The sequence below is a fragment of the Ammodytes marinus genome (assembly GCF_949987685.1).
Source record: "Ammodytes marinus genome assembly, chromosome: 23".
Taxonomy (NCBI): Eukaryota; Metazoa; Chordata; class Actinopteri; order Uranoscopiformes; family Ammodytidae; genus Ammodytes; species Ammodytes marinus.
In genome coordinates this window covers 8,295,017-8,310,817 of record NC_137227.1, presented here as the reverse complement: position 1 = coordinate 8,310,817, position 15,801 = coordinate 8,295,017, and the positions used below count along the sequence as shown (strand labels likewise).

The 15,801-nt window shown below is 44.9% G+C and overlaps 1 protein-coding gene across 1 annotated transcript; it reads right to left on the bottom strand.

Annotated features, from left to right (window-relative positions):
• Positions 1 to 619: 619 nt before the first annotated feature.
• On the bottom strand, positions 620 to 14,527 carry per1b (period circadian clock 1b). The gene is made up of 20 exons (XM_080052135.1): positions 14,389 to 14,527; positions 9,058 to 9,836; positions 8,630 to 8,883; positions 8,318 to 8,439; positions 7,987 to 8,188; positions 7,641 to 7,835; positions 7,450 to 7,528; positions 7,187 to 7,293; positions 6,886 to 7,039; positions 6,490 to 6,769; positions 6,245 to 6,353; positions 5,960 to 6,122; positions 5,765 to 5,865; positions 5,471 to 5,614; positions 4,434 to 4,733; positions 3,522 to 4,336; positions 3,217 to 3,403; positions 2,698 to 2,911; positions 2,224 to 2,374; positions 620 to 2,112 (listed from the first exon to the last, which is right to left on the bottom strand). Exons 2-20 carry the CDS (start codon positions 9,429 to 9,431, stop codon positions 1,801 to 1,803), a joined length of 4,263 nt encoding a protein of 1,420 aa, XP_079908261.1. The 5' UTR covers positions 9,432 to 9,836; positions 14,389 to 14,527; the 3' UTR covers positions 620 to 1,800.
• Positions 14,528 to 15,801: the final 1,274 nt, after the last annotated feature.

Below are 15,801 nucleotides of genomic sequence, written 5' to 3'. Positions count from 1 at the left end.
TATTTTGATTTAAATTCCTTTCCACACAATTACTGGTGGAAAGTAAGTAGTTTCATTGGTTTAAATGTAGGATAGAATTACAAATACAGAAGATTGACCAAAAAACCAGAACTGGACTAAAAGTAAATATGGAAGAATGCATTTTTAAATATGGAAGAATGCATTTTTAATTTTACTAAAAAAATGTATTTTGTCTTGGCAGGTAAAGGCCTATAATTAAAATGAAAGCGTTGGTTTTAATACTCTTAATGTGACTTTAAATACGTTTTAAACATAACATAACCCAAGTACACTATAATAATTGCAATCACTGTTATAAATCCTAATGTGCCATGAAGTCTGCGAGGGCATGCCTTTTGTCTTTTTTAAGCTGCGGTGACCACTCTGGGGACAAACCACGGCTGAATAGAAGGAGACTGTGGTTGGGTTAAGGAAAGCAGCTGCCCTGATCTTCTCTCTGCTTTTCAGTTCACTCTGGACACTTCCGTTGATCCCAGCCAACTACTGCAAAACACCCACTGACTGAAATAGACTGCAATGAGATGTAATCATAAAGCTAACAGCAGGAGAGGGAGGGTTAAAAAGAACAAATTCCAATTCACATTTAAATACTTTTCAAGATTGTTTATTATCTTTTTGTACAAAGAATTTTCACAAAAATATTAAGAAACTGTTGCAGACACCACTGACGTCATAAAGCACAGAATATCACATGACCAGCACAGTGCCACAGAGAGAGAGAAAAGGACAGAGGGAAACAAAAGATAGTAAACACTCTCCAGTAATGTCTGCTTCCTTTCAAATCACCATCGACAAGCACCGGCAACTCAAAAGCTCTCCCTCCTTTCCTCCGCTGAAGGCTTTCTTAGCTCCTTAGGGTGCTGGAAATACTGTCTGTGATTTTTGTTCATTTGTCACCGTGGAGAGACCACACCAAAGCACTGAATAATGCCCGGTCCAGGAGAAACTTATGTGTCCAAGGCATGTCTCTCCTCCCCCGCCATTAAATGTTCACGTGTGACGGGAAACGTCATCTCCTCTTCAGAGACTGTGAGGTGATTTTCTGTCCTGCTGAACAGATAAGAGTTCCATCCTGTTTTTTTTCACATTTTACAGTAGACACTCCTTCAGGCCTTTGTCCGTTCTCCATTTGCAGTGGGTGAAGATATAAAAATATACACAATATTTTACAAAATAAACCTGGTTCTCACTGTACATTTTTGTCTGGTGAAAGTAGTTTTTTTTCTCTTGAGCCAAGACAAACTTCTCACATAGAGAAAGAGAAAAAAGGTCAATGACAAAAGTCCCTTCTTTCCTTGTTAGCTGATCCCTGAACTGGAGGGATGAAGCATCAAGGAGGACACTGTGGTCAACAACATCCAGCTTTCTGTTAAGGTGCCTTTATGCAACACATTCATCTGAGTCCTCTCTGATTATCTTTACAACTTCAATAAGTCAGGAACTACGAGCACAGCTGAGGAAAGAGGACTGATTCACTCTCTATAACCGAGTGTGCGTGTCCTGCGGTTTTCCTAGGCATTTAATATGAAGCCATACTGCATGCCTGGAGTGCCGTCATCCGAGTTACACTTCATGATTAACCGGGTCAAGTTTCCTGCTTGACCAGTTGAAACATTTAATGGAAGTTGTCTCGATCAATATGCACCTGGCAGATCCCATGTTAACAGCTTACACCTTGTGTACTGAGGTTTAGGGCATAGTGTCCTGTAAAGGTGCATATGTTCTGCATATCCCCATAGATAGGTCATGATGAGAGTTCTTCATCTCTGGCCGAGCTGTTCAGTGTGTCATGTGAGACACTGTTGGCCGATCCTCCACCTTTTCTATCACAGCTTGTGAGCCGGGCCGCTGCTGCTCCGCTGGCATGTCTTGGTTGTTGTTTTGTGATTTGGTTCCTTTCTCTTCCACCTCCTCCTCTTCGTCCTCCTCTGCGTGAGCTTCATCCATGGCCGTCTCACAGGGGCTTTTCTTGCCCTTGCCGGTTCTCTCCTCCTGGGCTTTGAGCACATTGCACAGCTCCATCTCATGGATCTCCACGTCGAACGGAGCGGCGGGAAGCACAGAGGGGGGAGACTTGCAGCCGGTACAGCCCTGAGAGGAAGCAGAGGAAATACATTGTTAATTTATGGAACTAAGCACAACTATTGAAACTCTGAACCTTTAAGTATCTCTATCTCCTGGTGGAGAAGGCAGTGTACTCACTGAGATGTTGATGGCTCGGGGCAGGCGTCCTGTGCGGATCCAGGGGTGCACCTGGCTCAGCTCTCTCTTTTGGTCCTCGGTGAAGCGTGGCTGGTGTTTCTGCATGCTCCTCAGGGCCTCGCGGTCCTCTCGTAGCACTGTCTCCATGTCCCTGTTGTACAAACATAGGAGGAAGGGCCCATTAAAAACCTGTCCAACCAATGAGCTATCATATCTATTGGATGGAAGGTGTGGGAGCAGCAGCTATGTTCAATCTGTAAGTTAAATAGTATTCTCCCTTTCAATTATGTATATGGTGTTCATTTTTCTTTAAGGTGTTTGAAATATTAAGCCAATTTACTCTAGAACAAAAGTAACTTTAAACAGAATAATAATAACAGAATTTGATACTTTTTTTACATCAACATTTCTAAGATTTCCAAGTAGGTCTGAAATGAAGTGAGTGAAATGGTGACAGTTTGCCCAGTTTCGTACCTGACAGGCAGCTGATAGGTCATCATGACCTTGTCGTCTGTGTTGGCCATCAGTAGCCAGATAGGATCCTGAAGGACACACTTGATGAACTGCTCCTCTCCACCGTCTCCCCCTGCACTGCTGCTGCCCCCTGCTGCCTGTTTACTGGAATGATCGTTCTCTGATGAGTCAATGCTGCCAAAATACTTGCTGGTGTGGCTGCCCTGGCTGCTGCCTGAATGGACAAGAGGGAAAAAAGGGAAAGTTACAATGACGCCAAGAAAGACATGTAGTATGCAGTGAATTCCTCCTAGAAATATCTGATTTGTGTCTTTACAAAATGAAAAGTGGAACGTAAGTTACTGCTTTTTGTTCCACTCTTAGTGTTTTAATGTAGGTAGGGGTGAGTGTGGATCACTGTAGAAATTAGAAAAATAAATGTGCTATAGCAAAGACTGAGATATAGTCCCTGTGAGATGTTTGATACTTTGGGTCTTCTCACTAAGCATAAATGGTCACTCCGTTGTTTTAGTTACTTACTGGTGCCGTTGGAGCCAGAGGAGCTGCAGCCGTTGGACCCGGAGCCGGACCCTGACGACCTGGTGCCTGACGACCCTGAGCCAGACGCAGCCGAGCCGGTGCCTGAGCGAGAGTCTTCCTGCAGCAACAGATCCAGCAGGTCGCTGGAGGTAGACATGGCGTCTTGGTTGGACTCATTAGCTTCACCCTATTGAGGAAAAGACAAAACAGAGCAAAAACTATTAGAATCTTCTGTAAAGTAGAGACACACGTTGAACAACACAATGTTTTTGGAAGCCTAACATCCTGACGGTCTGTGTACTTACATTCTCGTTCTCCTTAGAGGTGTCATTAGAGCTGATCTGATTGGCTGAGCTCTGTCCCCCGGTGGCCCCCTGCACGGAAGGCGTGGCTTGCTGCGACGCCGCCAGCGCTGTGGCGACCTCTAAGCGGTTGCTAGGTGATTCCTCCAGCTGCAGCAGGTTGAGAGGAGAGGAGCAGCGGGACTGGAAGAGGGGCGACTCTGCGCCCTCGCGGTCAGCCGGCGTCTGGCTGTAGGACTGGGGGGTGCTGCTGCGGGACGGCGCACAGTGGGCCGGCATGGGTAACGGGTTGGTCATTACAGTGGGGAGGATGGCCGGAGAGGCTAGGGGGTAAGGGAAGTTAGGGTTGAAGAAGTGTCCGGGGGCTGGGCCTGGCTGAGGGATGGCTGCTCCCATCTGGGGGAACATGTAGTTGGGCAGAACCAAGGCCATCATGGGGGGTACCATCTGGGGAGGGGTGAGCATGGGGGGTACCACCATCTGTGGAGGGGGGAAACGTAATGGATCTGGGACCGGTAAGCCCTGTGCGATCGGTGGGTAAACGGGGTAGAGTGGAAGCATGCCTGGAGCGAAGGGGGCGGCTGGAATGCTGGCATGGGAGCCAACAGACGGCCAGGAGGAGGAGGTTGTGGGGGCTCCATAGGGCATGTTTTGGGGCATGGGAGCTGCAATGGTTCTGGGGCAGTGGCGACTTCCGTTGGGGTCCAGAGAACTGAGCTGGTCTGAAGACTCCTGGTGCTTGAGTCTTTTACCGCCACGACCACGTCTGTGACCGTTGCTGCTTCCTGCAGCCGGGTAATCTCGAGAACAACGCACTCCTGAGGGAAGAAGGGGAGAATGGGAATTAAGCAACATTTTTAACATTGTATATGCATTGCAGTGTGTTTTAGACCGGTGGAAGCAGCGTGTATTTACCTCGGGACAGAGGATTGGCAGCTGGGTTTTGGCAGTGCAGAGTGGAGGACGCGGCGTGGTCGAAGACACGCAGCTTGCTGAGGTCCTTGAAGCGGTCGAGGAAGGCCTGCTCCTCTTGCTGGGTGTGGGCAGACAGCACCTCCTTGGTCAGACCCATACGGCCTCCTACACTGCCACCTCTCCGGCTGTCTCTTTCAGGCTGAGAGGGCTGACTGAGGGGACGAGGGGGAGGGGCGATGGCTGGGTTGGCCAGACGAGGAGCAAGCGTCGGGATTGTAGGAGCCTCTTCCATGATGATGTCTATGATGGAGAATAAGCAATAAAGACAGGGTGTTATAGTACTTCACCTATGACTATGTGATTTTAGAAAGAAGAAAGGAAAAAATGTCTTGTTCTGAGAAATGAAAAAAGTTACATTCATAAGCAATTAAAGGCTCTCTTGCCAAATTAATTACACATGGATTTTGTTGCTACAGCCCTACTTGGTCTGGTGTGACCAGTAGCTAACGTGCTTACTGTTAGCAGAAAAGGTAGATAAGAAAGTGCTGTGTTAGACTATAAATACTTGACATTTAACATTATCCTGAAAAGATTTTGGATTGAAAGGAAAAAAAAAGAAGAAGAAAAAGGACACTGAAGACGACCTGTTCCGGAAAAGTGAAACACAAAGAGACGACACTGAGAAACTTAAAAGAGATGATAAGATGTCCAGGATAAACCAAATCAGAAAGGAAGGCATAAATCAGATTACCTGTAATCGGCAGTTTTATCATGCGGCTACAGGTTTCTGCAAGATAATTCTTTGCACTTTTTTTCGTCAGTGTCTTTGTAAAAATAAGGATGGTAAAATGATAAAGAAGAAAGTATCAAGAGTGTCACGGGACAACATCAAACCTTGGGCACCAGAGAGAAATATATATATATATATGTAAAGGCCTTTAGATTCAGGTGAAGACATGCAAGGGCCTCATGTGTTGTCATTTCAAAGAAACGGCACAATAGAGGTTTGAGAGAGTGTAAGAGTTGAAGATTCCCACCTGACTCAGGAGGCTTCTTGTCTCCCACATGCACGATGGTGCTGCTGAAGCTACACTGGGAGGTGACCGAGGCTACACTTTCTGCCTTTGTGGCCATTGTCAGTGGGGGCAGAGGTGGTTCACCTACAAGGCTAACTGAACCACCTGCAGAGAAGACAAGTATAACAAGGTCAGGGTCAGTGATTATTGTACACCGGCGAGACAAGCACATTCAGACACATTGAGATCATTAAGGACTTTAATAAGTAAAGAAGTAATGAACCAAAGCAGTTGTAGGTAAGTATTAAAACGTACCATTTTTGTTTCCACTGCCTTCCTGTCTGTCGTCATCGGACGTGGAGGAAGAGCCGCACTTTCTTTTAACTGTGTTAGGGATGTTACAGCTGTCCAAGTACCTGCGTACAGTCAAGAGGGTTGTTTGATGAGTAAAGAAAACACAGTGGCAACCGCAGAAATACTAGGATAAGAGCTTTGGGCTGGCACACACACCTGATGATGCTGTCCAGACAGTTGATCTGCTGGTAGGAGTAGCATGTAGGGGGCTCCTTCTGTGCCAGCGGTGCAGGGACAAACACTTTAGGGGGTTTGGTCAGGTCGGCGATCAAACCTTTGATTGGGTCGCTAGTGATGGCTCGGATGCTTGAGGCTGTGCCTGGAACAGGAAAAACAAACTCTTAGAATGCAATTTCGATATCTCAGCAGAGTTGGGATACAGAATGACTTTGTTTTATCAGAGATGAATATCAGTTTTGTTGTCGTTTTGTTTTATTTTACCTGCACTGGGGGTTTTTCTGGGCAGTGGACGGTTACGGGACTCAATAAACATCTGCTGTCCACTAGTCTTGACCATGTGAACATCTTTGCAGATCTGCTGGAACGTCATCTGGAAAAATAAAAAAAGCATCAGACTTGTTAAATGGCTGGGAATCTTGTGCTCATTTGCTGTTTGAATGTGTCGATTATGGAGAAAAAAAAGAATCCATAGTTAAGAGCTAAAGCCACTGTGTGCTCAGACTCACAGGTTTGTGCAGAGAGACGGTGGAGGCCACAGCCTTGATCCTGGCGGGCCCGTTGCTGTCGCTGGAGGACCCGGCCGAGGCGCTGAGCCGCTGCTGGTGAGAGCGTCTGGAGCCTCTGGAGCCACTGGAGCCCAGAGAGCTGTAGCCCTGGGAGCTGCCGCTGTGCACCGGCTGCACCAGCACACGGTGGATCTGCTCACTCAACTGCACTATGTCGGGCGTGGTGACCCGGCTCTCACAGCCCTGTGGTGTGGTGAACACGTCTTCATTCAGAGGGCTCCTACAAAAAACGAGGGGGGGAGGGTGGGGGTTATTCATTTGTTACGTTTAAGTGTGGGTGAGTTTATTAGTGCACTGGCAACATTGGTGTGTGAGTGAGCTAGTCTTTAAGCTTACGTTCTGACTTTGTGGCGCCCCACGATGAATGCCACCTTGCGGCTCCAAGGGTTGATAAAGGACGACCAGCTGGTGTCGATGGTCAGATACTCCCCGTTGCGGGCGCAAAACCTCAGGGGGGAGTATTCAAACGGCTGACCTGCAAATTGAAAGACTGAAGGGGGACAACAGAGCATGTGAGAAAGTGCTAAACGAGTTCTGACTCAATAGAACAACACAATGTATAATACAAGATAACTAATAGTGATGGAAAATAAAAGGATGTGAGCGCAGTTAAGAGTTAAGTGCTAAATAGACTCACTCTTCTCATGTATGGCAATCATCATGGGCCTGTCTTCAGGGTGGATGTAGAGCAGGGCGGGGGTTCCCACCAAGTCCTGAGGGAGGTAGCCCAACAATGGCACTGCCCTGCAAACACAATACATTTACACATGGTTAGACAGGAATAGTATGTTTGTTACTAATCTGGAGCAGTAAACAGATCTAAATAGTCACAGATAAATCAAATAATTGTGTTTGGAAGGAAATGACGTTGATAAAGATTGTAAATGCATGTGTACTGACCTCTCATCCACTTCCTGGAAGAGGCAGCTGGGAGAGTGACTGGTGGTGAAGATCCTCTTGTCTGCAGGGATACGAGGAGCTGACGGGGACACAAGCAGAGACAACACATGAGAAGACTGTTTGGAGATGAGCTGACTGATTATGGATATACATGAACCACTATTGGCAATTCTAAGTAAAATGACAAATACCTTCGTATCCAGAGTGGACTCTCTCTGCGATGAGCAGGCAGCAGGGCTGTGGCTCGGCAGCGTCCGAGTCTCTGATGGTGAGCTGATAGGGCGTCAGGCGGAAGGGGTAGTAGCGCATGTCTCCGCCCTGCATCCGGTCGGCACTGATTCTACAGAACATGGACTTCTCCTGAGTGCAATCCACTGGAGCGGAGGCTGAGGGAAGAAGAGAGAGAGAGAGAGTCAGTCAAGCACACAGACATGCAATAAAAACTACACAACTTCCACATTGGAATATTTGATCGTAGTCCAAAAATATCAATTTCCCCTCCCGTTTTCTCTAAGCCATCCCCCAGGTTCAGCTCACCTGATCCGATGCAGGAGGCCCAGTTGGGCAGGCGGCAGGGTGCTGTGCCGCTGTAGAAGGTGCTGACGTCCTGTGGGGCCAAAAGCTCTGAGAAGATGGTCCCCTGGAGAAACTCGGGCTTACAGCGCAGCAGGGACGAGCCCTGGGGGGAAACGTACACCACCTTCCCAGACAGGAAGGACACGGCCATGGAGAATGTGTCCTGGAGAAGAAAAAGAGGGAGAGATTTAGTAAGATGTTTTTGTATACTCTAGGGCTGTGTTTCAATGTGTTGTATCAAACATACTTCTTGTAATTGTTCTGACATAAGCAGGCTACTGTAAAAACTTACAGTGTTTTTGAGGGTGTATTCTGAGGTGATGTTGTCAAGCTCCTCGATTGTGAAGGTGGACAGGTCCAGACTGCAGCCGTAACACTCCTCTACACTCCACTGATGGTAGTACTCCTTGTTGGCTGGAAAGGTTTAAAATAAAAAAAATCAGTTAAAGTGTGAACATAGGCAAAGATAGGATTACTTATGGTAGAAAACATAATGTATAAAAAAAAACAAGCACTAAAGTCTTAAGAGAAAATCTAGAAGGAGACAGGGGGCTTAAAAAACGTCATTAAGAGGCCATTGGATTGGAAGAGGACGCCCACTCACCTCGGACTTGTTTGACACACTGTAGTGCGTATTTGAGTGCGTTTAAAGTACTGGAGTGGCCCTTGGCTTTGCGCTCCGTTGGTAGGCGCAGCTTGAGCTCCTTGATGGCCTTCATGAGCTCTTTCTGGGTCTGGACCCGGGCTGACTGGTCGCTGCTGCAGCCAGAGGTGGAGGGGGGGTCGTGCTCTGAGCTGGTGGACAGCAGGCTGTAGGCCAGGGAGCCGCTGGGGGGGGACAGGCTCTGGGAGTTGGTGCTGGGAAAAGGAGGAGCAGTTACGTTTAAATGTATGAAGCGCAGAAGGAGTGCCTGTACTGTCAGCATGTGCAGCCTGTCTCTACTTCCTGGAGGGTTAACTATTGCTTTAGTGCTTTAGCAAGAAAGAAAAAATACAAGAAATAAAAAGGTCTTCTCGTTGGTGTGCTCTCACCTCTTGTTGCTCTCTGTGGTTTCCAGCATCATGCCCGAGTCCTTGCCGTTAGACGAGTTGTGTGAGCTGCGTGTGGACTGGCGCCCCCTGGAGCCGGTCTGACTCTCTCTCTCCCCGGAGTCGTTTCCGGAGGACAGGCCGTCCATGTCGTCAGAGTGTGGGCCCCGGCGGTCTCCAGACAGACTGCCTGAACCAGAGCCTTCACTAGGGGAAGAGCCACGTCCGGCCCCGGCCCCCAGCTCCCGGCTGGAGCCATTGGCCCCCGACTGACCGCCGCTGGTCTGAGGACAGTTTAACTCCTCCGACTCAGCTTCCTGCTCTCTCCCACGAGTGCTGCTGCTGCTGCTGGACGTTTTAGACTCATCGTAACTCATACTAGAGTTGGATGAGGCTGGTACAGCTGGACTAAGGTGTCAGCGAAGGGAGACAATATTCAACAACTCCAACTTAAGTGGGACTACTCGTTATACACAAGTGAATCATGTTTGCTGGTTTTAAGTTAAATTAACTAAGGAGAGAAAATGCATTCTTTGTCCTCTGAAAAAAAATTATCAGAATATTCTTGGGCTGTGAGCCCTGCTTTAAATGTTTTCTGCCTTTCCAAAAGGACAGTAATTATCCTGAGAAAAAGTGTCACCCTCGTCTGTAATGCAGACGAGAGAAGGTTTCCTGCTTATCAAACAGCCTTGGCGTACGTCCTCCAACAGATGGGATGAGAGATTGTGTAACTGATCTTCACGCCTCTTCAGAGATGTGTTGCTCTAGGTGCTGAAGGCCACCTGTGATGAGAGACAGAGACAAAGAAAGGATTAATATTAGTTGCAGGATTACAAGAGGTATCATGGTCTCAAAGCTCACAGCGAGCTAAAAACAAAGAAAGGACGAGGACGATTTAAATATGACCATGAAATGTTTTCATGGCCCCTGGATGCAGATTCAATGTTTCTCAGAACAATTGTCTGATTGCCAATTGCTGTAAACCTGTGAATTAAGATTAGCTTGTTAATAGAAACTTCCCGTATATATTTGGCCGCTACCTACGCAAGTAAAGGTCTACTGCTATTTATTCCTAGGACAACGTTGACGTCCCATAATCCTTTAAGACCCAAAGACGCAATCCGAAGCGTCACAGGTATCAATCCTTTAAATTTTAACCCACAACCCCATTCACCTGCCTTCCCCGTTAGACACGCAGTACTGCTTTTAATGCAGAATTTGTTCAAGACAGGTTAAACCATATTCCTGCACCGACTCCTCAGAAATATCTATGCTTTCTACTGACGCAACAACCCTAGAGAGGCTGACTGGACCAGCTAACTCATTCCAATCTGACCAGAGGATAACGTGTGTGTACAGCTAATGACACATGGGAATTAACAAACACAAATGTTCAACTAGTTCAAAGAATGCTGCAATTCAACTAAGCTGCGTCCTTGTCAATAGAGAAATTCTAAACGGTATTATATTTGAGCAGATGAATGATGCACATTTGCAGATGACAAACTGTGTGCCACAGACTAAATGGACACAGGGGAAGGAGCATTTATTGATATGTGAATTTGCAGGCAGGGCGTGAGTGGGCGTAAAGGCAGGCCGGCATCCATGCATACTTCCATGGGTGAAGGCAAAGACACAAGGCCGTGGGCCGATAATGGGGGTACAAGTGTCTAGAATACCTGATGTGCCATCCCAGACCACCCACCCTATCACATGCTAAGCCAACTGTAGAGGCCACTTGCTTTGACTGTGCATCCAAGTTCAACCTATTTTCGGCAGCCTACAGTTTAATTTGGTATAGTACATGACACACAACATAGACATTCTTGAAATGTCATGACACCACCTGTAATTGATTTCAACTGCCACAAGATACAGAAATTTATGGAAGTCATTATTTCAGCATAGTTTCACCACCTTGTTTTGAGCAATATTGAATATAGTCAACAGTTGCCAATGTAATAAATAATCAAAACATGCATTGGTTGCAGCCCTACTATTGCTTGATAGTATTCATTACCACCAATTTCTTCTTTAGGATTGAGTGGGACCATTTTTCTGGATGAGAAGCTAAATTTACCCTCCCCTCTGTGAAACCAGCAGGTTCACATCCATTAATGGCACAGAAGCTCAAATCAAAGCCTTTTTCAGAGCGTTTTATTCTGTTCTTATCTTTCTTTCAAATAAATTGCCATTAAATCAATGCGGACGGTGTGCTACTCTGGTATATTAAATCAGTAACGTCTGCAAAGTCACATTCTCACAATTTAGGCTCAATCGACACCAACTAAACATTAATTGTACAAAACGAGAGACCTTAAAAGCATTCAAGATAACACTTCCCATCTGCAATGCACGGACGGGGGCTGCGGGTAGGTGTGGCGTGGCTCCGTGTGTAAACATGTGCAAGCCTCTCCGCTAGTACACCATAAACCGCTCCGTCACGAAATCCACCAAATGTTGAAATTATTAACCCAAACCACGGAAAAAAGCATTATCATTACATTACCTTACACTGGCTCTGCCTATCCGTAAAATGGGTGAACACAGCCCGATCTATCATTGTCCAAGCAGTAACTGTGTGTTTGCGGCCACTCTGTCCCGCCTCGTTTTTCCTGTGTACAAACTGCACGTGTACGCAGCGGTGCTTTGCTCGAGCCTTGCCGGCTGCTGGTTGGTCGGCGCGCTGGACCAATTGGAGTGCTTGTCCCGCTGAGAGCAGGCTGCCTGCCACAGGAGTGTGATTTATAGATAGCCTATTAGACACTGCTACCAGCTCCGCCTCGTGGTTTGACTTTAACATATGAAAAGTCACAGGCCAATAGGAAGTAAGCTACACGGAACTGTACGTACTGTACTCTGAGACAAAACATACATGCCATGAGTTAGTGTAGCCTAGACTGGTACAATGTGGGCCTATCCATGATTCACTTGTCTCACATGTTTCTTCAGAAGGACATGTGAATGTAACAGTTTTATACATCTTATGTATTTTTAGTTTGATTGACAATGTGGAAGTATTAATGTAATGTTGAATGTCTTGTTTTGTTTTATCTTTTATGTGGGCCACAGGAAGAATAGTTGTTACTACGGTAATTACTAATGGGGATCCCAAATAAAATCAAACATATTTAATTCTACCTGTTCTTCTTCTAAATACAATAGAGTATAGAATAATTTATAGAACTTTTTTATTCAACAGTTTTTTTTGGCTTTTAGGAGGTTGAGGATTGCCTCAGAGGGGGGATAAACATGAACAATCAATTTCCACTGAGGTCATAAAACTGGCCTATTTGCTGAGAGTTTACCAGCAATGAAGGAACGGTATGTGCCTGTGACTAATCAATCAGTAGTTTGCTCCACTGTTGTTGAGCCACGTTGATCCTAATCTTTAAACTGGGTTATAGTAACAAAAGCTACGCATTGGAAGTTCATTCACACAACCCATTTTACATGTCGGAATTTCAAGCACAATATTTTTAAAATTTCAATGTACCTGTACCAAACTGTTAGTGGCAGGCAGGAAGACTCATGAAACTAACCAACAACAAAGATCATTCAGTTGTCGTGTGTCAGGGTGATGATAATAAACGCAAAGTTGAATTAAATAGCAATCTGACAGATTCAGTTGAGCAAAAGTCTATTTTTACTCAATAATAACTGCAAAATCCCCTCAATCGATCTTTCACAGGGAAATGTCAGATGTCCACCCCCCCCCCCCCCAACAAATAAATCAATGACGTCTGTCTTCCACTGGGATGAATACACATGTTCTACCATGCTGAGGTGTCTAGTCCAGTGTGTGGTGTTAGAGCTATTTTTGGTGTCCACTGTACAGTAAAATTATAATAAGGTAATAACAAACTTTGGTCCAATCTATTTTTAACAAGCAAAAGTCGCCAAATATTGACTTTTAGTAATCCTCATGTGCTGCCCCCTTTGTGGAGACAATGATAATTAGAATTGTATACATTTTTTCAATAAATATATTAATTGCAAAGGCTCAATCCATCGACCTTTTTGAATCCTAATTAAAAGCCAATTAAATGTAATCATTAATAATTTGAGACAACCCGAAATAATAGGAACAACATAGTAAACCCTACCAACTCCAGCAGGTTTATGAGCCACCAGTGAGCTATTTTCTGACATAGTCCAAACCAGGCACGGCTGGTGAATCACTTACTCATTTCAGAGTATCACTACCATTATAAGTTAAAACCATGGACAGTTCACTTGTCTGTCCTGTCTTGGGTCCCACACACATGTGATCATATGTTGGCACCCATCTCTGCCAAATCACCTCCATTGTCACAAATGCAAATGCATGCTTGCTGGGGTCAATATTTACACTGACAAATATGGTTTACTTGTGCATAGATTGGAGGAATCATCTTTATGGTGCCCACCAACAGTTTCTCTTTTAATCTTCTATCTATAATCTTGTCTTGGCACATGTTAGTGCGTGCCTTTTGAGGCCCAGCCAATGGTGGGATGAAGTCTGTTTATAGTGACAGCTATTTCAACTAAAAAACATCTGCATTACAATGCACAGGTAGGCAACAGTTGTCAATCACAAAGTCACCATTTGATTATAAGGAGAACGTAAACTGGTGTAATTACAACAAAAAACTGTATTAAAATAAAGAAGAAAACATGCTGTGGCATCAGTAGCTCAGTCAACGACTAAAATAATATAAAAAAAAATCTCAAACACAAATGATTTAACAGGTTAAACAGAAGTGAGGTGACCATGGCTGATCCGGGCCTGTCAATACAATAGTGCTATGATTGCACTATGTATAAAACAATGGATAGTTCATTTCATTGCCAGTCACAACCATTTATAAACCAGAATATGTTGCATGAAATGGTTAAGTCTGCATAGTGTAAATGTTGCACATCATAAACCTATCACGAGGCGCATGTTGCTGCCCTGGTGCTTCACCTACAGTTTTCCCGACCAGATTACGTTGCTCAAGAAAACCAGGTTGTAAATTCCAATTAATGACATTATATGAATGCGGGGTCCGCTACATAATGTTGTTGTGAGTCTTCTTCTTCATATGGTTAATAACTATTTTCTTATGGTGACGGTGCCCGCTTGTGTGAGAGGCGAGCAGGCGTTTCACCATTACCATAGACTGTAAAAGACCAATACATTGTGAGAATAGTATAGCTAATGTTAAGAAATATATCTTGGCTACAATATGAGGCAGTTAAATAAAGGGATTTACATTGCCAGGCGCACTTATTTCCCGGAGTAGTTTGTAGCAAAACAACTAAGCTACGACGAAGGACCAGCCAAGTTCTACCAAAACACAAACAGCTTACCTTAGATATTCTTCAAAACGATAACAACAGCTTGAGAATCCACGATAAGTTACTCGAAAGTCTCAAAGAGACAGCATAAATCCCGGTGGCGTCCACCGTGTTTGAGTTCTAGACAGTGTATGCTCTCAACACATTATTGTTCACCACCCCAACTGTAGAGTACACGCAGGGGTACACGTGTCTGCGTGTGTCCTGGCAAGTACTGTGGAAGCAGTTGCCGTGATTGGACAGAATGAGGCAATGTCCTCGCCCCGCTCCGCCCATGTGCGTTTTGATTGGTCAAGAGGGGCGGGACTGGTCACACGGGGCCCCGTGGTCACGTTGTACTGTGAATGGTCTTGAGCTTTTCCAAACATACAGGAACATTGGAGGGCGTAGCCCATGCTCACACTAGATATATGGCCTACTTTGAATCACCGTAATACCAGTAATAGCATCGCAATAACGTTTTGTGTTGCAGCAGTTTGTTCAAGAAGCCATGAATTAAGGTATCCTCATCAAAAAGAATCCCTGATGATTGATGCTAAATAATTACTTATAGTTTTTTTCAAATTATTAGTTAGATATTCTGCTGTAGCTGCTGACCGTAGGCTATAATTATTATTATTATCTTCTTTACAATGATACTATGACATGCATTACAAGCTTCACATTGCAAACAAACAGACACCTATAGTTTCAGTTTCGAGCAAATTATGAGAAAACTTCAACTGCTTATAAATGAACATTGAATTGAGATTGTTACTATTGAAATCCCTATGCAATGCTTTCTTTTCTACATTTAACTTTGTCCCACTGCTGAAGATTGTATGCTGCAGTTGAAAGCTCCAGAAAAAAATGATAAGGTGATTTTTAGTTGTGATGTATTTTATTAGAATACATTTTAATTATTTTTAATTCAAATCGTTATTACGGATTTGTTCTAGTTCTATCATTAAAAACTGTTTCCAAACAAATCATTTGGTAGGCCCTAGAACATCATGCATCAAAGTGATATTCAAATCTGCCCTTGTTGTCGACTGTGTTGCTTTACCCAGGCACAAAACCGCACAGGGCTTTTTCTTCTGGGCGTTTGCCTAGTATTTACGGCTGCGACAAGAACAGAGCATGCACATTTCAACGTGCTCTGTACAAGTGACGTCGCATGTTTTGCCTGTGCTCTCCGAAGGCACGCGGCCGACGGTGTGGTTGCTGAGAGGCGATAAACAGTGTAGAAATGGGACACATAGGCCTATGCCAGTGGGTAAATAAACATTACTGTAGTAGGCCTACACTGTAATCTTTAATTGGAGCAGATTTATTGGGCCAGAATTAAAATGAAAAACCGCATAAATAGCCTACTAAAAAGTGAAGAGATGCAAATAGCCTACCACTATAAATGAAATACTAATATATCAGCATGAGTTTTTTATT

Coding starts and splice junctions, on each gene's coding strand:
- per1b (XM_080052135.1), bottom strand. CDS start 9,431: ATGAGTTACGATGAGTCTAAAACGTCCAGCAGCAGCAGCAGCACTCGT. Junction 8,440..8,629: donor GTGTGTCAAACAAGTCCGAG/GTGAGTGGGCGT, acceptor AAACCTTTCCAG/CCAACAAGGAGTACTACCAT. Junction 6,123..6,244: donor CAGAAAAACCCCCAGTGCAG/GTAAAATAAAAC, acceptor TTCCTGTTCCAG/GCACAGCCTCAAGCATCCGA.